This window comes from Erithacus rubecula (genome assembly GCF_903797595.1).
Source record: "Erithacus rubecula genome assembly, chromosome: 1".
Classification (NCBI taxonomy): domain Eukaryota; kingdom Metazoa; phylum Chordata; class Aves; order Passeriformes; family Muscicapidae; genus Erithacus; species Erithacus rubecula.
In genome coordinates, this window is record NC_136658.1 from 105,395,917 (window position 1) to 105,418,101 (window position 22,185).

The 22,185-nt window shown below is 36.3% G+C and overlaps 1 protein-coding gene across 4 annotated transcripts in view; it reads right to left on the reverse strand.

Moving 5' to 3' along the window:
• The window catches only part of CASK (calcium/calmodulin dependent serine protein kinase), a 185,120-nt gene that overhangs the window by 13,307 nt on the left and 149,628 nt on the right, over window positions 1-22,185 (reverse strand). Inside the window, exons 14-21 of one of the 4 annotated variants that reach the window (XM_079302009.1) lie at window positions 19,606-19,794; window positions 18,337-18,415; window positions 16,199-16,284; window positions 15,103-15,171; window positions 9,583-9,651; window positions 8,161-8,196; window positions 5,332-5,528; window positions 4,299-4,414 (exon numbers count right to left, since the gene is read on the reverse strand). In XM_079302009.1, the coding sequence (XP_079158135.1) occupies window positions 4,299-4,414; window positions 5,332-5,528; window positions 8,161-8,196; window positions 9,583-9,651; window positions 15,103-15,171; window positions 16,199-16,284; window positions 18,337-18,415; window positions 19,606-19,794 (841 nt within the window). The remainder of the gene's footprint in view (window positions 1-4,298; window positions 4,415-5,331; window positions 5,529-8,160; window positions 8,197-9,582; window positions 9,652-15,102; window positions 15,172-16,198; window positions 16,285-18,336; window positions 18,416-19,605; window positions 19,795-22,185) is intronic. The other 3 variants (XM_079302011.1, XM_079302010.1, XM_079302012.1) reach the window with 3 other exon arrangements.

Genomic DNA, 22,185 nt, shown 5'->3' on the forward strand with positions numbered 1-22,185 from the left:
TTCAAACCACACCATTTACTTGTAATTAGAGTTCTCTTTAAACACACGTGCTAATTAAACTGACATGCTTTTCAAACTTGTGACAGAATGAAGAAATCCAATGAAAAGTGATGGCATTACAGAAAACAACCTCCACCATATTTAGGGAAAAATTGTAAAAGTATTATTTCAGATATCATTTCAACTGCAGTTGAAATTGGATGAATTCCATCATGCCTATCAATCTGTTGTCAATTGCCAGGGAATATAATGATTGACTAATCAAGTTTTGTTCATTAATAACAGCTTATACCTCCTGTGCCCAGGAACACATCATCTCTGATAACTCCTGCTGAATTCTAATGAAAGCAGCAGCCAGGAGGGAGGAAATTATTTATATTTGTAAAGATTACAGCAACCAGCAATTGTGGAGCAGAATAATGAACAAGAGTTTTCAGTTCTGTATTTTTGCACACTATGAAAAGGAGAGAGGAGACTCCATCCAAACTATGGAATCTCTGAGTGTTTCCAAGTCTTAAGTGGTGTATCCACCTCAGCTATATTCAATTAATCTTTTAGGATGAGTGTGGATCTCTCTGTTTTTCAATTTGATGGCAGTTTTTTTCACTTGAGAGACAAAGTCCAAGGGCTTCAATTTGGTGAAACTACAAATCAGCCAATTGACACACACAACTTTATAGGCCTTGAAAAGATACAGATATGAAAACTTCCCAGTCCATTTGAAGCATTTTGAATTTCATCCTAAAGAAGAATCTCTTTCAACCTTTCCCCAAATACTACAAGCAAGAATTTAGTCATATTTTTCTTCCCCTGCCCAATGGAATTCCTACTCTTGTCCTTTCTGCAACTTCACAGTATTTAAACAGGTTAATAATTTATTTCAGAATAATGAAACAACATGCTAAACAGCTTTACCATGCTAACCACCTAAGCCTGCAAGTGTCTTTTTCCATTGAAAAATAATAATTAAAAAAAAAAAAATCTATCCTTTATTTTCTTCTTGAACAAAACCACGTTATGTTAGATACAAACAACAGGAACAAACATCAGAAATGACACATTAATGCCTTCATCACAAAGTAGTAGCATGGAGAAGATGTATCTCAGTCTACATGAATTTAACTAATGATTGTGGGGTTCTCAAATGCAAAAGAAAAATGGTTAATTTCTAATATACAAAGATAGGAGGAATACAGGGCACACTTAAAGACTGAACTTCAATGCTTCTGTGTTACTAACTAATAAAAGAAAAGGAGTTCTTGAAAGGAAACAGTAAGAAGCAAATAAAGAGGCATTGTCACTTGACAGGTTACTTACATGCACAGAGGCCATTGGGAGTAAGACAGCATGAAAAATGCACAGGGGTCATTGAGATATGGCTTGTAATATATTAGTAAAATAAAAAGTATATGCACAAAATAAACTTTATCATGCAATAGTCTAAACACGAGGCAAATAAATCACATCAAGAAATGATAAACATATTTTATAAAAGCTTGGCAATTTTCTACATTATGCATAATATGGAGCATAGTTCTGCTATGCTCTGTTATTTTCTGAAGCCCTGCAACAACTTTTCAGCAAAATAAACAGAAAATATATCTGGATATCACTGCAGCATATCTCTAGAGCATTTATAAAAATGTCAGTGAATCTAATAATGGAAAAGATATTTCATTTTTCTGTGGGCTTTGGTTTAAAACTGACTTTTTACTGATAAAACATATGATCACGAAATTGCCTAATAGTCTAATATGAAGCATGGAGGAAAGAACAACAGGATTAAATTTTTCTTGTAAAGGAGAATATATTTGCTTCTAATTTTAAAAAGTAACTGAAATCATCTCCTGTTTACTTTATAAATTACATCTCATTTGCAGAATAATCTCATTTCTGCTTCCAGTAACATCCCAACATATCACACCAGCTCTCAAATCATTAGGTGGCCACAAAATCTGAGTGGACTATGAATTATTTTACTGGGTCATTTCTCAGCACCCCAGTTCAGTCTCACCCCCAAGAGAAAAATAACACACGAGTCTAAATAGATTACACACTGCTGATCAGTTTATTTTATTTTATACTAGGATATAAGAGAAATAAATTCTACTTTCCTGTAAAGACAACATTTTGACAAAATTATACTTGTTTTGGATCCAGCAGAAGAAAATATCTGGTTTTTATTCTGAAACAAAATATTGGAAGGTTGCAAGGGCCAGTGTTGCCACATTTCTGGCTATCAACCCTGGATGTGGCAGAGCATTCCAGAGAATGTGAATTCAGTGCCACCTCAGCTAAACCTGAACTCACATGAGCACCAAAGCAATCAGTAATATTTATATATTGAATATCCTGTATTTGGTGTCATTCCCTGGAATATCACTGGCATCACCTTCAGTGCCCCAGGGACACTAAGATCAACAACATTTCTAAAAGAAATCTTGATTTCAATCTGTGCTTACATTAACTTTTTCACTTAGGGGAAAGGGGAAGTTGTATTCTGAAGGGAGCAGTTTCTTTTATGGTCATTATAATAACTTTTAATATTTATATTTCTAATTTTTGGCAAACAGCTGCTCTGATATAAAGTAAATAAAGATGTAACACTGCTGGTGAAAACAGTTGAGCTGTGGGAATCAAAGTGCCATCAACTTACCCCAAAATGTTCCCTTATGTCAAGACTGCAAAATCTAGATTCCTTTCAGGAATTTAACTGATAGGAAATTTTTGAGCAAGTTCTGCTCCTACAGTACTGCCTGCTCCCTCTCCTTCCCTGGCAGTCCTTCCTTTAGCTCACTCCTTGCAGCAGCCCTGCTTACTCATGTGGACATTTTTAGTTCTGTATTTGCACTAGGAGCTGCATTAAGAAATGTATCTGCCCTAAAGAAAGTTTTTTTATTTTTTATTTTATTTTTTATTTTTCTTGATCCAGCTCACAGCATGGCTGTGGGAATGTGTGCTGGGAACAATTGATACCAGCATGGTGAAAGACTTAGGCTCATAAAACCCTCTTTGCTCTCAGCAGCTTTTGTTATAATTAGTAAAATGTGTTTAAGTGCTACTGCAATGAAGGGGAAGCATTACAACAAGCCAAGTATTACACCAGCCAAAGGAAGGAACCAACTTAAAGCTTTCAATCTCTGCTTGTGAGAACTTTCAGGGTAACAAATAGTTTTATATTCACCTGTGAACATCTTAAATGCAACACTGAATTTAAAGAGTATAAACAATGATTACTATCCTCTGACTTTCTTAGAATTTACTTTCAAATTACTTCTAAGGAAACACATTTTCTGTAATAGTGACACATTATGAGCTCTGATACTGCACACGTTGTGCAGGTAAAGAGAAATGCATGAAAATATGGATTTATATGGTTTAATTGGTGTGTTCAAGAATGCAACTGAATAAAAATCCCAAAAATGAATGTAACATAAAATACTTTAATTACACTGCTTGGACAGATATCTCTCCTGATTCTAATAATTTCTGCAAGTCTCTCAGGAGACCACAACAACATAAGCATCAGAGAATGTGCTATCAATGCAGAAGCAACAGAAAAGTGTTGAAAAGCAGTTTCAGCACATTAAGTATTTTATATTAAAAGAAGAAAAGCAGCAAATTCAGCTCATAAATGACAGGTTCTGTCTTCTTTACTACTAAATACAATGAATTTTGCCTGACAAGGACCTCTTACTCTACACTTCTAAAATTTTCTAAACCAATTCATTTTCTCAGCAGCCTTTCTCAGAAGCCCCAAATTCAGGATTCAGGCAGAAATCACTGCAAGGAGGATAAACCTCCACAGCTGGCTCTCTAAGGTAACTGTAAATAACACCCTGACTGTGCAATGGCTCTTATTCCACTTCAGCTGTACCACTTCAACAAAAATGCTCTTTCATGATGTTTCCACATATGTAATCTGTAACTATAAATACATATTAGCAAGGATGCTACAGAACAGCCTTCTGTAGAGCACAGTACAGTTATATAGGTTGCAAAAACCATATCCTGTTTGCTTCTAATGCTGCTTTAAGCATAAACCCCTAAACAATCTAAGCCTCTATCAGGATATACTCTGATCCACTGAGTCTGTGGCAGCTTGCCTTTCACTGACTAAGCTCTATGCTTAAATAGCAAAGAACAAGCAGAGTAATGCTGGTGTAATTAGAATTTTACATATACTTTCCTAAGTAACTCATTAGGTTTATGTAATAGAGCCATCTGAACAATTAATGGCAAGGCTTAAACTGCAAAAAATGTAACCTGTTACAGGTACCTGCATTTTTTGTTCATACCTGCATTGTGCTTTGCCAAATATTTGTCTTTGTACTGCTTTTTTTTCTTTCCAAACCAAGTACAGCTGGCCTGTTGCTCCTGTTTGGTCTTCTCCATGGCAATACAAGCAACTCGCCTGACACAGGGAGGAGAAAAAACATTTTCTGTTGTGATCAAGGATCTTTAAAAAGCTGCACTGAATGAGTTAGAAAAGTAAGACTTTTTTATAGGACATAACTACAGTAAAACTTTCAAAACCATTTTTTTATGACTTCAAAGAACATATACAAGGGTATTTTGATGTAAGAGTATTTTCTTAGAGGTAGATGATGGAATCTCACAGATGCAGTGAGTATGGGAGGAAGGGCAGCCTGAATGAATCCAGACCACTCTGCAGCAGATCAGAACCTGTGATCAGGAAGAGCACAAGGAGTGGAAAGACACCCTGGTCTGCATCACCCCAGAGCAGTGGTGCTGTGCTGGGGGAGGGTTTGGGGGTTGATCTTTAGGATGAAGCTCTGCAAGGGACCTGCTGCAAAGTGCACCTGTGCCTCCCTTACAGGGCTCAGGAGAGGAACTCAGGGTCTTGTCTGCCTGAAAAGAAAACCCTAAAAGTCCCTCAATGACCTTTTTGGTTGACAACTTGCTAAAACCCTATTCCTGCAGCACTTGCATTTAAACAATAATAATGAAACCCCTGATGAGAAGCTGAAAGAGAAATTAATTTGATTTTCTTGTACAACCAATTTGCATATAGCCATCTTCAATCTTAGTTTCCTACAGTATACCAGAAAGCACAATGTTTATTAACACAGGAATTAATTTTAATGCAATCACACATATGAAATTGCATTTAACCCTGACTGCAATGCATACATGAGAAAAAAAATCAATACCATACAAACTGAGTCTATATATAGACTTAGAAAAAAGAAGAAAAAGAAAAAAAATCCAAAGGCTAACTATACAACAATGTATATTGTTGTATAAAAGTATGAAAGACAGAAATAAAATCAAAACTAAATTAATTTTTATAGTAAACTTAAGTCATACCATTCCTGAAGTTCAGGAGAAGGAATAAGACCTGCAGTACCATTTTTGGAGTTCTCAAGTTTACCCTGCCACCAGTTATGATCATCTTTGCTAATGATTTGGATTATATCACCAACTCGGAATCTGATGCCAGCTTCTTTGCAAGGAATGAGGTCATCCTTTGCTGGATCATATTCAAATTGTGCTCTTACATAGATCTACAAAAAAAAAAAGAGTTTATAAGAGACTCTGTAATACCATTACTGGTATGGTATTCAGAGTAACAGGTGAAAATGTGATCTGTGAATGCAGCTACACATACTGGTTACAACAAGCAAAGAAAGAAATAAAAAAGGAAGGTGCCAAAGCATAAGTGATAGTTGAAAATGAAAATGCTCCTCTAGCAAATGATGGAGACATATGACACTATTTCAACAGGTCATGTTTCTACATTCTATAGAACCTGAACAGCAAAAATGTAACAAACTCTGTGACAGGAAATTTTACAGGACAGTATAAAAGACTTTGGCTTTATTAGTGATCTTTAGAATGAGAATTTTTAAGATTGAAGACATTAAAAAAACCCCAACTTTTTTAGGAAGTCCTGTATTGTACCTATCACAGAGCTACTCAGGAGGAATATGGAAATTCTCTGTATGGGTTTTTCAGTAAAAATCTGCTCCTGTTGTAAATAAAACTCATGATTTGAGCAAGTTATTCTCGAAGGAACAGGAACAGAAAGAATCCAGACTCTGACTTCACAATTTAAAAGATTATACCAATCCTTTCCTTGTGTGTTACTTAGGTCTCAACCCTAGAAAACAAAAATAAAAGTGATCTCCAGTTTTGGTTGCTAATTGGACCCCTGATGCACCCAAGGATCTTAAAATCAAAATTTAGTGTCATGCCCTAGATGGATATTTCTACAGCTCATGAACTTCAAACATCATCCTACAGCATCTCAGACAGCCTTGTATACACATACTGCTGAGTTTCTCACTAAAAATGACTAGATTTAAAAATCTCCAACAATTGGACTGCAAAGTAATATCCTTCTTAGAAACTGTAACAATCACTTCTCAGCTCTGCTCCAATTCTGCTCCAATAATAGCTGTAATTATGCAGTGCTAGCAGTAATCATGGCACTTAAAAAAGTAATCCAATCTGCACCTTGACATATGAATAAACTATCTTAAAATGGCTAACACCACCTTTATCTTGTAGCTGATGCATTTTTATTGGTTTGCAGTGAGAGCATCAGATGACAATACCAATATAGAACTCAACTTTTAACACATTAAATCTGATCCTTGCTCTGCTGTGCATTGAGTTTAAAAAAACAACCCAACTTCTTTTAATTACTTGAGAAATAGGATATTTTGATACCAATTATCTTTACTCAGTAATTTGTTTTCCATTGTTATCCTTATTGAGCCAATCCCTTATTTTGTCAGAAGCTTATTCATATAAGTCTTGAAAAATCAACAGTATTTTTACTATCTAGAAACTTTCCTGCTTTTCAAGTCCCTGCTCCAGTTTTAGCCATTATCCACCATATATTGGCAGCTCATGGAACATTACAGATTTCCTTACACATAAAAATGGATCTATCAGCCAAGCCCTCACCGAGCTCAATAGGAAAAATTGGGTAAAAACTGAAAAAATCTGGTAATTATAAATGGTATGAGTAAGAGAAACATCATTATTTTAATACTGCCTTGAACAAAGATTCCTCTCCTGGGGAAAAAACCCTATGAGGAGCAAATGAAAACCCAAAATAAATGTCTAGAAGGTGCTTCAGGGAACCTTTCCAGGTTCATTTACATTCAGGCAGCTTCAGAAGAAAATGGGAAGTTGAAAGAGCTATAGGAAGCTTGAAAAATGGGAAGTGAAATTAGACCAAATCATTCTTGTAATAGAAGTTCCAGGCAACTCAATCACACAGCAGTATAAGAAGACTCTCAAAGACAAAAGTTAATGCAGCTGACGACTTCTTGAATGGAATTGCAAGAGCTATTATAAAAATTCCTGGCAGAAAAGGAGGCTGAATACATGGTTGAAAACTCAGAGGTAGATTCTAGAAAGATTATAAATAACTGGAGCAGTTACTGGAGATGAATCAGAAGTCAAACACAGTATGTGTTCATTTGGAGGCTGCAGTAAAAGAACAAGAATTCTTAAAATTGCAAAGAGAAAGACAGGGAATCCTCTGAGGAGCCCCATCTGCTTTCTTGGAATTTTCTGGAGAGGGAAAACCTTTCTTTGGTGTGTGCTGACTTGCACAACCACCAGGCCAAGGTAACAAAGTTAAGGGAGGTTACTGAATATGGGACTGAAATTTTAAGAGACCATCTTCAGATTTATCAAACCTTAACAAAAACTGTCCTTATTGTTTTTATTTGAAAAACTTTGTTAATGTTAATTATTAGTTTCAGGTAAACTCAAGCTTTACAATCTTTATCACCACAATATTTTAGAGTTTTAGACACCTGTCTCCATTCCAGCTAAGACAGAAATTTGAGCTTTCTTCTAAGATTAAAACCTGCACAAGTCACTGTGTAACAGGAAGTCTATTAATGCAACCTGAACTAAATCAACATTTCCAGTTAAATTCACAATGACGTTGTAACTCTCACACATGTGGACACATGAAAAAAAAACCAAACAACCAAACTATTTTGAATTAGCCACAAACAAATGAGTTAAAAAGAAAAATGAAAAAAAATGGAACAAATTTTCCAAGCTTAAATGGTTTAGTCCAGCACATACAGAATATGAGGGGGGAGAAGGTAAGCAGGGATGTTTGCTAGCAGCTAAGTTTACAAAAATTCCCATGGAGGATCTATTCACCTGTCTTCCTTTTGGTTGTGTTGTCGATGGCAAGTCCTGCAGAATAAAGTCAACCCAGGAGAAGAAATTTTCATTTTACTTTTTAAGGGTACATAACACTGTTTGTTAGTGATTCATACTACATTACAGTAAAATGATAAGTTAGACAAAAGTATAAAGCATTGACCCATGTTTAGAAATAACTTTTTCCATAAAGAAAAATCAAACCCAGGCTGTTTAGCAGCAAGCTGAAGAAAGCAGGTAAAAAGTTTAAGCAGATAGAGAATGTGCTTTTTAATAAATAATTCAGCATCTTCAACACAAAAGCACCACCAAGTGAAAGAGGCTCTTTATGTGAATGCCTTTTCCACTTAAGTATCAAGTTTTGCTTTTCAAAGAGAGAGGCTATTATAAATATTAAAAAAAACTATGATTAAAAATGTATAACGTGACCAATTGTGCTGAGAATTAAGATTACAACTACTTTCATGTTATAAATTTAATTCACAAAAATATAATAAAATTTTCATTCACACAATTATTTTTAATTCTGCTAGTTAATAAGCACTTGTGGCAAATAATGTCTAAATTGCAATTTTTATTAATAGGTAAAGAAATAGTTACTTGGTTTTGCTTTTTTTTTTGTTTGTTTTTTAGCTAGTCCCATGAACTCATGATACTGACAGCACTCACTGAAGAAACTTGTGTGCAGTTACTACATTGGTCCAAACAACAACGAATGATAAACAACACGAATTTTAACATTAATGTACTTTAGGAAGAACAGGAGATGGACAGCACCTTTCTACCTGAACACATACAAAACAGAAGTACTTTGTGTTAAAGATGTGATGGTAATAGCTTGGTTTGTAGTGCAGTTTAAAGCCACTTCCTTTTGCTTTCCATATCCAGGCAAGGCTGATGTTTCACACAGTATGTGCACGTACCACGACAGCAGAGAGCACACCAATTCCTTAACTCAGATAGCGGAAACCAGCACACGCTCCAGAGGGCTCTCAAAACACAAAACTCAAAAAAACCAAAACTACAAAATGTCTTGGGAGACCAACTGCACAGTTAACTCTTCCTTCAAACTCTGCTTCCAAAGTTCAGGATGGAAATAAAAACTTTCACTTTAAACCTCTGCTCAGTTTTGAGGAAAGTGCTGACAATGATTTAAGGATGACTGAAGTGTCACAATACAGTTATTGACATTTAATTCACTGTATGGCTCTTAATGAGAAGAGTATGTTGAAAAAAGCCCTTAAAAAAAAAAAAAAAAAAGAAGAAGAAGAAAAGAAAACGGGGAGTTACATATGCAATAACCTGGATTCTCTCAGCAGGACAAAATTTTCCACTGACCACACAATAAGTATAACAGTAATGGCAGATGAGCACCAACAAAACTTTCACACTTTCTCTGTGTGGAACTGGAAATCTTACCGAAACAGAATTGTTAGTGCTGCTATGACCATTAGCGGGGGACTGTCTGGATGTAGAGGGGGAATCTCTCTGAAATAAGACACAAGGTTCATTAACAACACAACACTAGCACAGGAACACAGATAAATTTCAAAGAACAGTTACATCCACAGCCTTACAACCATTTGCTTAGCTGCTCCATTTATGAAAGCTTCCACACTACAAACTCTGTGAATCTGAAAAGCTTTACCATAGCTTAAGATCCAGTTGGACATTCTGATTTGTCTGAGGTAATAATTATTTTTATGTTGCCTTCAGCTTTTTAGTAACTGGGGCTTCTGAGATCTCGTGTGGCTGACAAGGCTACCAGCCCTCAGCCCTACACCAGCCTTGGTTCAAGAACCTGAAAGTCACACTCTGAACATACTTGGAATAGTGAGGCCATAACCTGTTCTAAAGATTCTGAGTATTTTTTCAGGTGTGTGGTGGTTGCCAGTGTTCATCAGTCTCTGCTCAGCAAGATGGATCTCCCTGCAGTGCTTCACAGACACTGAGGCTCCTCCCTTCTCATCCATTTTACAGCACAAGGGTTTTCCTCCAACATTTGTATGGGCTTCAAAGTACCAAACCTTGCCAAAATACAGCATTTAATAAAAGCCAATTCCCTTGACCCAGACTGCCAGCATGGCTCCACACTTCAGTGCAGAGAGAACAGACACAGGGCACACACTGGGAAATTCTACAGGAAGGATAACTGGAATTTCTGATTGGGGTTTTTTTTTCACATGCCATTTTGACAGTGTAGTGCTTAATTCCATGAGGTCAGATAATTGAGCCATCTCTTCCAGAAATAAAATAATCCACTCATACATTGTTTTTTACAAAATTTCATTTTACCTTCAAATTAATTCTGGAATATAATATTCCATGTCAAAGGTCAGCTTAGGAATGTCTGGTCATTTTGTGTAACATCAAGGACAGCAGAGAAAAATGGCTAAAAAGGTTTTCTAAGTAAACAAAGTTAACCCTGTCATATTTATCAACACAAGTACCTTTTGTGAACAATCAAAACCCTGGAGCAAAACTGTTCATGCAACATTAATCAGGGATTAATGTCACATATATAAGAACAAAACTTGCCTCCCACAAGTATTTGCAATGTGCAATGGAGTGGGGAAAATCAGCTCTAATTCTAATTACAAAATCACTCCAGTACAAGAAGTATAAAATATTCAAATCAGAGCAAATGAACCATTCATTATTGAAAAAAAAAAAAAAAAAAAAAAAAAGCCTAAAGGAATCAGTATTCTCTTTTTTTCTTTTGTGTATGGATTATCAGCATCACCTTTATTGAATCATAACCAGAACTTATTTTCAAAAAAGTTGTGACTTCCTCACTTTATAAAGATTTTCTGCTTGCTGTGCAATTCTGTCTCTGCTATTTTCTCACTTTCAGGAGGTGAAAAAACAATTTTAACCTTTTTTTTTTTTTTTTTTTTTTTTTAATATATGGTTTGCTATAATCTGTTGTCAGTGATGGTTTAGCAAGGGAAAACTTTGGAAACTCATGCAAGCACCCAAATCATTTGGAGAAAAACAAGTTTAGAGAATGCCACTATTTCTGGACTGTCTTGAAGGACTCTGCCTTTGAAGGAAATTTTCTTGGTTTGCGAATGTTTTGATTTGTATTCCTCCAACAATTCCTAACATAAGGCAGCAGCATATTATTCAAAGCAAATATTCATCATACTGAGAAAAATTTATATTTTCAGTGCTATTGGTGATTTCAGCACTGTCAGAAATCATCTAACAAGTTAGTCAAAAGACATATTTTTATGTATGGATTTTACATAATTAGGCTGTTCTGTCACAATTTCAAACACATTTAGAGTCTCAATTTTCTAGGGACAAGTTATTATTTAAAAAAAATACCAGACTCAAAAGTTAGGAGAGAAACTGTGTTATAAACAATCTAATGAGACAAATCAATGAGCACAGAGATCCTTGTAGAATAACAGGACTGCTTAGGACTGGAATGGAAAACTTCAGTTTTGGTTGTGAGTTTGTTTGTCCAGTAAATCAGTGAAAGCCCTGCTTTTCCTGGGAACAGGGGCAGAAAAACACATGGAGGATCCAATGATTCTGAGTAATGTAGAAAGGTTATTATCATTATATTTTAGTGAACTTGACTGTCTGGACTTCCCAGCCTCCTCCAGCCCTAAGACAAAAACAACACAGGAATCTTTGAGGTCATCACTACTCAGTGGAAGAACCACAGAGCCAGAGCCTTAGAGGAAACAACCACAATTATTTCCAAATGATGGCAAACCCAGTTTCCTGTTGATTGCTTGTTTTCAGCTCTGGTTTGTGAATGATAAACTAATGTATTTGACATGCAAACCTATACAGAAGAACTCAGTGATGTCTAATAATCATGACCTGATCAAATTAGATACTGACAAAAGCAGCTGATCAACGACATTGTTGCCAGATTTAAAAAAAAACAAAAAGAAAACCAACAAAACCAAAATCTCCAACAAACACTGACAGACTTTCCAAAATACTGAAAATACTTTTACATTTCTGTCTTGCTCAAGGAACACTTCTGTCAGTATTTTTAATACAAATTTAAAAAAAGGTTTAAGACAGTAAAAACTCCAGATGTTTGAGCACTAATGGAAACCACAGAAGATAAAGGAAAAGATCTGTGATGATTACCACCAGGCTTTTAAAGTCTTGTATGTATAAAGGCTTTCCTTTTTAATGAAACAACTTAAGAGTTTCACAAAGGCAATCTGAAACAAAGAATGCTTATATGGACTTTTTTTTTTTTTTTAAACTGTTTTGTTTTAAAAGTAGTTCTCTTACCATTCTCACATATCTGACACTATAAAAAGTTACTTGGAGTGTTGTGTCAGTACAAAGTAAGAATGCAAATGTAGCCAGAGCAAAATGCTTACTCATTGGGATAAAACTGAAACAAATAAATGCTGTACACAGCCATCAGCCATTAGAAGGATGTGTTGCAATAATTACTTAAGTTCATGTTTATGTAAAGCTGCAATTTTCTTGGTATCTGAAGAAGAAAACAACACCCTGGCCCCTCGTTATCTGAATATCTGTGTTAACTCAGGTCATTTGTCATGCCAGTAACTAAACAGGTCACCTCACACCAGATCAGCTGATCCAATTTTTACACAAGAGAAATCAAATGTATTATGTATTCAAAAGTATTCAAGCATGGTCTGCTCCATGAAATAGGTCTGGTAGTTGAAGGGAAGCATGGGTGGAAGAAAAACCACAAATGCCTAAGAAATCTGAAATTATTCAGCTGACATTTTGAAAACAGCCTGGTTTTCAAAACCTTGAGTGTAGGAAGACTACCCTACATATGCAGAAATGGCTCAATATTTAGAAAATAACACTTATTTTAAATGACTATAAAAGAAGACAAATATGGCAAGTGAAATTCAAATCCCAGTTTTTAAAAAACCCACGTTCAGTACCCCCTTCACCTCTGTGAAGGCCTAAGATTTAAATAAAAGGCACATCATCTCTGACTCTGCTAACATGCAGTTTGTTCTTACTCAAGATTAACAAGATGCTTTGCAATCTGATGATGTGATCTTGGGTAGGAGCCTCAAAGCCCCCCCAGTCCTCAATTCTGCTTTATATTCCTCTTCTCATAAAACTACATTACATGAGCACCAATCCATGACTAAAGGAGAGGGAAAATCAAACAGAAATGTAGACTGAAATGTTGCCAAAAATACCTTAACTAGGAAGATTATACTAGTGAAAACAAAAATATTTCTCTATTTATCCTGCTGGAGGGCATGAGAAACAAGACTTCTATGTGAGTAATGTCAGTCAACATTGATTTTTAGCCTTTATCAATGGTTAAGAATTTGATTCATCATCTGAATCACCTTCCTGATAAATTATTTGAAAAAAAATCTATGTGTACCAAAGGACTAGTGATGCTTTAACAGGAAGATTTAAAAACACCAGGGTTTTTGTGTACACCTGTAACTGATGAAAATCAAGAAGAAAGTCTTTATGTGGCTGAACAGGTGGAAAGGACTCATCCATCTCTGACTAAACAAATGCTAAATGCTACAAAGTGGGATAATTAGAAATGTTTTTTTTTTTCTCTTTGGTCACACATTTCTAGTTTAACCATTTTTTTCCAAAGGAAGTAAGAGTCTATTTTCCATTCTTTTGTGAAGTAAATAGTCATGAAAAGCCTAAGGACACAAAGCTAAAGGAAAAAGATGATCTGCTATTACTGAAATGACAATAATAGTATTTATTTAAAGCTGAGTTTTTCCAAGTAATAATCTTCCCAGCAAGTCTGCAGTTTCACCAGTTTCTGTATTTCAATATTGGGAAGTGAGGTATCTTTTATTATTACTCCTCTTTGCAGCACAGAAGTCAATACATGAATTTGTCAGCACAAATTTTTTTAAAAGCCTTTGCATTTCATGAAAAACTTTTGGTTTCGTATTTATTTTAAGAAAACTGGCCTCATAGGTGAAAGTCTGTCAAAACTTCTACCTCTAAAGCATTTTAGTTTTTGAATTCTACTAGGAAGTACCGAAGGCAACCAAAAAGCAGCAATTTTTTTTCCTTGCAAAACAGATTGTTCTGACAACCACAATGGCAATTTCTGTGTATTCTAGCATCTGCTGAGACACAAGAACAATTAGGGTGAAATCACAGCTCTAATTAAGATAAGGTGCTTGACTTCAGCAGGGGTTGTGATTTCACTGGGGGAGTTGTAATTCGGGAGTGTTTGCGCAGTTAAGCATGTGGCACGGGGAGACTGGCATCATCTACACGCTGCAAATGCCATCTGTGTGCTCAGACTGAGCACTGCCTCTCAAGTAGCCATTTTCTACAATTTAATTCTCTTCAGCTGCAATCTGGGATGTAACTTTGTGAGCAGAAGGGAATTAAACGTTGCAAAAGCTGTAATAACAAGTTTCCAGTTCAGCAGCAACTCCAAATCTGTTTTTTCTTCTGTAGTGACAAAGACCATTTTCTCATGGAAACGTAATATTCAGCCACATGTAACTGTTACACACGACCATCACAAATTTACCTCAACAGGGTTATACAGAAACAGGTTTTTTAACCCTTAACAGCCCAAATCAGCAATATAACATTTAAAGCCTAAAAAAGAGGACGATCGTTCCTCAGCTTAGGAACTTTAATAAGACTTCCTGAAGTATGAGTTTAAATGATCATATTTCAAAGGGGCTTCCTAAATGCGTAAGTTGAGGATCCCCTTTCCTATTTTTTTTTTCCTTTAATAGGCTGTAAAGAGTTAGTTAAGGTGCTGATGAGATGAATATGAAGGCAGGGCTGAGTAGGTAGGTGGGACCTACTCGTGTTCCGTTATCTTTGTTGTAAAATTGGTGTGCGTGATCTAACAGGACAGGCAGAAACAATTTCCCAGGAAGCAGTAACATCCAGCCATCAGCAGGCAGTTAGTTACAGGGCTGAGGAAGAAAGGGGATGGGTCATTAATTCCATTACCTCACAGGATGAAGACTGCGTGCGGTAGCTTGGCACTATCTTGAAGGTAATACTTCCACGCATTTCCCTCTGTGAAAAAAGAAGCACTTGGAGAATAACACTGAAGAGAAAATCTCCCAATTGTTAATGCTTGAAAGGAAAACATCACAGTCCAAGTATGAAAAGCAAAAATACTATGGGCAAGTTGTCATATCACCCATAAACAAAGATTTAAATTGCCCTCATTAATCTAAAGGATGAGCATGCATTACTAGTTTGTTCACCTGACCAGGTTTTGAATGCCTAGAATCCAGAATTGTATTTTAATGTGAGAGATTCACATTAAAATTCACATTATAATGTGAGAGATGTGTTGGTTTCTTCCATGTCAACCTTTTCTTTGTAGCTATACTCTTGTCATCTACAGTCTTTTCTACCAAAGAGACATTTTCTTCCCTTTCATCATACATGTTAAATAGCAAAACTGTATTCAATTTCTGGAAAGCTGCATTTTACTGTACTGAAGGCAGGAATGTCAAAAATAGTCTTTCATCAAAACAGAATATAGGGTTTGCTACTTTGTATTTACTATTGTGTAAGACCATTTATAACAAGTAGTAACTCCAGAACAGCAGAAGATTGTGACAATGTATTTTATTAAATAGCAATCTGAACCTGGGCAGAAATGTGAGCAGAGAGATCTTCAAGAGATCTCAGAGTTTTCCCCCTTTCTCCCTTTGGCTGGCTTACTGTGACACCCCAAAAATGCTACTTCCCTTTAAACTTGTCTAGGATTAGTGATACCATCCAAGATCTCAAGGTATGCAGAAAAATTAACAAGTGTTTTGGAAATATCAGACTCTACTAGCAAGGCTGCAGGTGGAGTTTTCCTGGAAAAAGGCAGACTGTCTGTGCTCAAAGTTTTTTTAAATTTGTAACATCAGTAACTGTGAGCCCAATAGTTATAAACTGAAATAACTTTTTGCTGCATGGACATGTAGTCTATCAAGAAAACAGGAAAAACAGGAAGTTAGAACACAATTAAACTAAAGTTTTAACTAAAGAAACAGGCACTTTATAGAGAGATACTTTTATGAGGAAGACTTCAGGCACTTACAAGCATTTTTTGTAGTTGTTCTACAGTTTGATTTGCCACACTGATTCCATTTATTTCTCTGATTTCATCTCCTACATGTAGCGTACCTGCACAGTTAACAAACACACAATCACCTCAGGATATGTTTCCATAAACTGAAATAATTATAACACAGCACTAATATTCATATAAAGGCATAAACAGAAAACAAATACAATTTTTTTTTGCTAGATTCAGAAAAGGACTTTTTATTAGCTACAAATCTGTCTTTCAAAGTGCAGTGAATACACAGCAAGAGATGCCCAGGCATTCTCTAAGTAAATGTGAAAAACATGTTTTTTGTTATTAAACAATAATATTGAATCAAAAACACCATATGGCCTGGAACAGTATAAAGATTCTTTGATATTATTCGAAACCTAAAACTGATGGAATTACATATTAGATTGAGAATCAGATTCAGTAACATCCCTATATCAAATAAAATCCCATTTTCTGCAGCATTTCCCATTTCTGTCATTCTGACAGAAGTGAAAATTGTTATGTTCATGACTGTAAGGAGAAGTATACATAAAAATTGGGAATAAAGAATAGACATTTGGCAGACATGTCAACAACACACAGAAAAGTTTTAATGAGTGTCACTGGTGTTTCATTTTTACTGAAAGCTCTGGCAGGTGTAAGTAGATTGAATCTTTAACAGCCTTTCTTCCCATTTCAACTCTGCCACCTCTGGAATAAGAACAATTTCAATTACCAGGACTAGACAGAGCTGGCCTAGAGACAGGAGGCAACTTCACAGCAGCTACACTCTTGTGACTGGGAATTGTGCAGTTTGTGTTTAATATTGCTGGACCTGAAATTATACAGTTCCTGTATTCCTCACAGTAGATTTATTATCCACACATTGCTGACATTGCCTGACAGTTTTCCATACAGCAAAAAGAGACAGCAGAGAAAAATGCCCTAAGCCTCCCCAAAACCAACACAGGGCACAGACCTTACCAATAGGATTCAAAGATGGTGCTTGAGATCACTGCCAAATTACACTTGTGTTGCTCTATTCAATAAAAATATTCTAAATATGGGTATGCTGAATGAAGTAGTGAAGCACAGTTGGATATTTTACCTAGTTCTAGCAGGTTTTAGAAGTTTTATTAGCCCCATTATGGAACACAGTCATGTGAAGCAGAGTATCCCCACTACCCAAGCACAGTTGGAAGAAAACGTTTTTCCTGTGAATCTTAAGAGTAATTTCCTTTTAAAAATCACTTTCAGAAGCCAAATAAATTTCAATTCAGAAGGGTCCCCCAAAGGTATATAGAATCCTCTCTGAATTGCATCTTTGCTTTTACTAAAACCTTTTCCTGACAGATTTTACCATATCAGAGAGACAAAGTGAATATATGTTTTTTCTTCCCAATTACCTGTTCCTAGCTTGCTTTGAAATAGAACAGTAGGCTAGAGGGAACCTTGCTCTGAAAAATTTGGAAAATTTTTGTTTTCATCAAAAGAAAAAGACAGCAGTCTAAAAAAACTAAAGTAACCCTTTTGTGCCTGCAATCCAAACTTGCAGCCAACAACCTGGTAGGGAAGTTCACCTGTTTAAAGCAGGATAAAACCCAGTTACCTGATCTGAACACAAAAAATGATAAGAAGGAGAATGTTTGCAGGATTTGTTATGGTGGTGAAAACTGAAAATAAAGATTTAGAATCTAGGCACAAGTAATATTTTTATTTCAAACCCCATTTTTATGATTCTCAACACCAAAAACATATCCTCAATAATTGTGTCAATAAACTTCTTTCATTTTTGCAAGGGAAAATACTGCTACTTGTGCAAAGGTTTCTTTTTAAACAGAGGATTCAGAGCTCCAGAAATGACTGGTGTTTCCATCTCTTGCTGAGCTATGCTCAGTAATAAGAGAGTAATTATCCTAATTAAGACCTGAATGAAACACAGTGGGTCCTCACCTCAAAACACTGGCAGACATCCACAACTGGATAATAACTAAAGCAGGTAGCAGGAGCCCATGCAGGCACAGAGAGACACTGCTATGGAACAGCAGCAATCAAAATCAGGAGAATGTACACAGTTTGCACAAAAGGATCTAAAATAACTGTGTTTGAAGACAAAACTCTTCATGAGATGTGATTACCTTGCCGGTGAATCATTCCTCCGTGCATAATTCTTGCCACAATGCAGTGGTTCAGCTCATTCATTTTTAAAGTGATTCCCTAGAAAAAAAGGAAATGTTTATCCTTTTAAAATAGAACATTAGGCAATTTGATTCTTGAGTGGTTAAGAATAGTCACATATCCTGAAAGTTTGAAGGCTGGATATAAATTCTAAGATTAAAATAAAGTCTTTGACAGTCACCTAAAGATGAGCAATAAAACCAGATACTATTTTGAAGTGAGGATGCAATACTTCAACACATGAGTACGTAAGGATCTGGTGTGTTAAAAAAGTGATTTTATACTGAAGTGCAAAGGCTCCAGCTAGGTTTAAGGACTAATTTGATATAGCTACTTTGCTTTTAAACAAACCCAGCAGCAGAGTGAGTGCACACAGAGCATTTCAAGGAGGATAAATATCTACAGTGCCTGCTCAACTACTCCTGTTAATTCACAGCCCTGCCTCAAAGTGAGGAAATGGACACTAAAATTATTACAATACTGGTATTCATGGAGTCAAGGGGAATAGTGATGTTCCCTGCATACTGTCTTGGGTTGCAATACAAGATGTGGCCAGAAATGTGTATTCTGTCACCATCTGTTGAAGCTGGGTGGGGCAGTGATTCCTTATCTCTGTGGCACATACTATCTGCTAATGGACCATCTTTAAACCAGGTGAGGCAATCATCTTTATCTTTCCCACAACCCATCCTCCCTCCTGAAGATATCATCTGCTGCTGGGCCATTGAGTCCCACTGCATGACTGATAAAATTACACCATTCCACTGGGAGATGCTCCAGCCAGGGGGAGGAGCCAAGCCTTTCCTACCTAGATAAAAACTGAGATTTTGGACACCAAGGCAGCCTTTTCCACTGGATTCCAGAGGAAAGCTGGACCTTTCCACATCATCCCTGGACCTCCAGAGGAAAACTGCACCTTCTCCAGGAGCACTGCTCCAGCTGAACCACATCTGCCACTGCAGGAGGATGCAGCCACCATTTAATGGGACTGCTACCAACACCCTAACTGACGGGGATGTCAGTGTTTTGGAATTTGTTCTTTGTAATACTGTATTTCTATTTTAATTTTCCTAATAAAGAACTGTTATTCCTATTCCCGTATCTTTGCCTGAGAGCCCCTTAATTCCAGAATTACAATAGTTTGGAGGGAGGGGGTGTACACTGTCCATTTCAAAGAGCAGCTCCTGCCTTTATTGGCAGACACCTGCCCTCCAAAGCAGGACACCCACCATGGGCTCGTCCGTGTTCTTCTGGAACTGCACGAGGCGCACGCGCGTCACGTTCTCCATGTCCATGTCGCCGTTGGCGCTCTCCGGCGAGTCCCCGTTCAGGTAGGGCGAGGTGGGAGGGGGGGTGACTCTCAGAGCTTCGTCACTGTAAACTTCATGTGCCACTACATCATGAGTTTGAAGTAAGGCCTGGAGGAGAGCACAGCAACAAAATGTCAGGGGCTCACTGTCTTCGATGTCCCTCGCTCGCTCCTGGTGTTTTTAAAGCTTTTCAGAACATCAAGTGACTTGGAAATCCCAAGGAAATACCTTGGAAACCCAAGATATTTGTGCCCAGTTTCCTACTGAAGAACTTTTCCCTTAAAAGAGTCTAAGATAAACTTTCAGACTGCAAATGCCTGCACACACACTCTGAGACTCTAAAACCTGTACGAGTCAATGCAATTTTTACTGCAGGTACTTCAGTGAGAATGGTGCTGCCTCCCTTCCCCTCATCCTCTCCACACCTGCAGGGTGTCAGAGTGAATCCATCCTCATGTGCACAGACAGAGAATCAGAAAATACCTTTCTGTGCAAACCACTCTATAATAATTACTCCAGTAAGATGGAAAGCTACTCAGATAGATCCCATGGTATTTCACTCTAATAAAGGCAGACTGTGGATCAGAAGAACAGAAGGAAATACAGGTTTTTTTGTTGTTTACTACCATAATTGCGCCCATACTCTCCCCTTCCCTTAGAACCTGGACCCAGCACCATCACTCTGAGTTCACAATGCTTGACAAAAATTAAGAGTGCAAACCAACAAACTGCTAAAATACTGCTTCATTAGCTTTCATTGGCTGCTTCAGCAGCACTTCTAAAGTGTATCATGTTATGAAAGGTAATTTCCTAAACACTTTTATGTTCCCATTTCTCAGATTTGAAACTATAGCTGGGAAGTCAGTACTATAATGATGGAAAAAAATTCCCTAAACTAACAATGCTTTACATTCCCTCCATTTTTCCACACACACACACACTTTTTAGTTAAATACAACTTGTATATGGATTTCCTATTTTTCATCTTATTTTGTCAACCACTAAGCTCAAACTTGCATCAATTCCTCTGCATTAGTCTGCACTACTGAAGCAACATTTTGTATTAGAGATCTGGACTATACAAGTAAGTTAAATCACTCTAGCACTATTTAATAAAATTTGATTTATTTGTGCATCCAGTTATGTGTGGTTACTCTAGTGTAGGTTAAAGGTTGGACACAATGACCTTGGAAGTGATTCTGTGCTCCTGCCTGTATCTGTTACACTCTCCATGTTTTTTTAATCCAGTTCCTTACATTTTTATCACATCAAATAATTGCCCTCCTTGATATTATTTTTAGCAATAATATTCACCTTGTAGGAGGTTAAAATATGGCACTTCCAGCATTTTTAAAGGTCTGTAATTATACTAAATGACTTCTGAATATGTTCACAAAAATGAACACTAATTCAGAAATACATTAAAGTACTGCAAGCTCAATTTAATATTGGAAAACGTTTAATAAAAAGATTCCTATTGGACCTTACTTAAATATGCCTGTTTTCAAGCATTTCTGCTAATTTTGAAAATGTGTTTTTCCCTGTTTTTCCTTTGCAGAACATGATAACCCTGATATGATAATGATAATAAACTAAAAATTAGTTTAATGAGAACAACTGCATTCTACTGTACTGCAGGATCAGTGTCTGCAGAGAACAGCACAGGAATGCATATGATGATGGATAAAAATTCTGTATGTCATTAAACAAAAGTCTCCTAGCAAATATTTCAATTGCTCCAACATACTGAACTTATATAATAGAATCTTTAACATATGAAAATGGTGTATTTAAAAATCTACTGGAAGTCATGTAATGGAATAAAAGCCCTTTGAAATGTGTACATACATAACAAATGAGGTGCTTGAAAATGCTTTAAGAATTCCTAAATTAATTATCTACTGGAAGACCTTCATGCAAAATTTACATAAATTTCTTTAAATTAAAATGTTAAACATGCACAGAATAAATTGATAATTTATTTATGTAGGCATAAGGCACATCAGGACAAAAAAAATTACAACAGAAGACCTTGAAGATCTGTTACAAACATGCTTTATTTGCTTTGGTTTTGTAAAGGCCTGCACAGTTTAACTCACTAACACTGTGGTTAACTAAACAAGACAGATTGTAATAGTTTTTCTTCTGACTAGGGATACACATTAGATTAAAAAAATTAAAATAGCCCATTATCATGCAGGTGTTAATGCACACTCCTATGTTATTACACTTTATTGATTACTGAATTAACAACCAGAGTGTTGGTCTGTAACACCTGACAAACACATGAAGTGTGGGATGACAATATTGTTTTATACAATTATTCCTTTTCCTAATAGTTTTCCCTAAAATACAAAGGCTTTCACTCTGAAGGAAAGTTTAGCAGAATGCAACAAATCTAAGAATAATTTTATAAAAGTCTGCAACCCATAAAGGTGCATCTGGGAGCAGGAGTGGGAATGGTGGAGAGGATGGAGTTGTCCCTTTGGCATCTGGAGA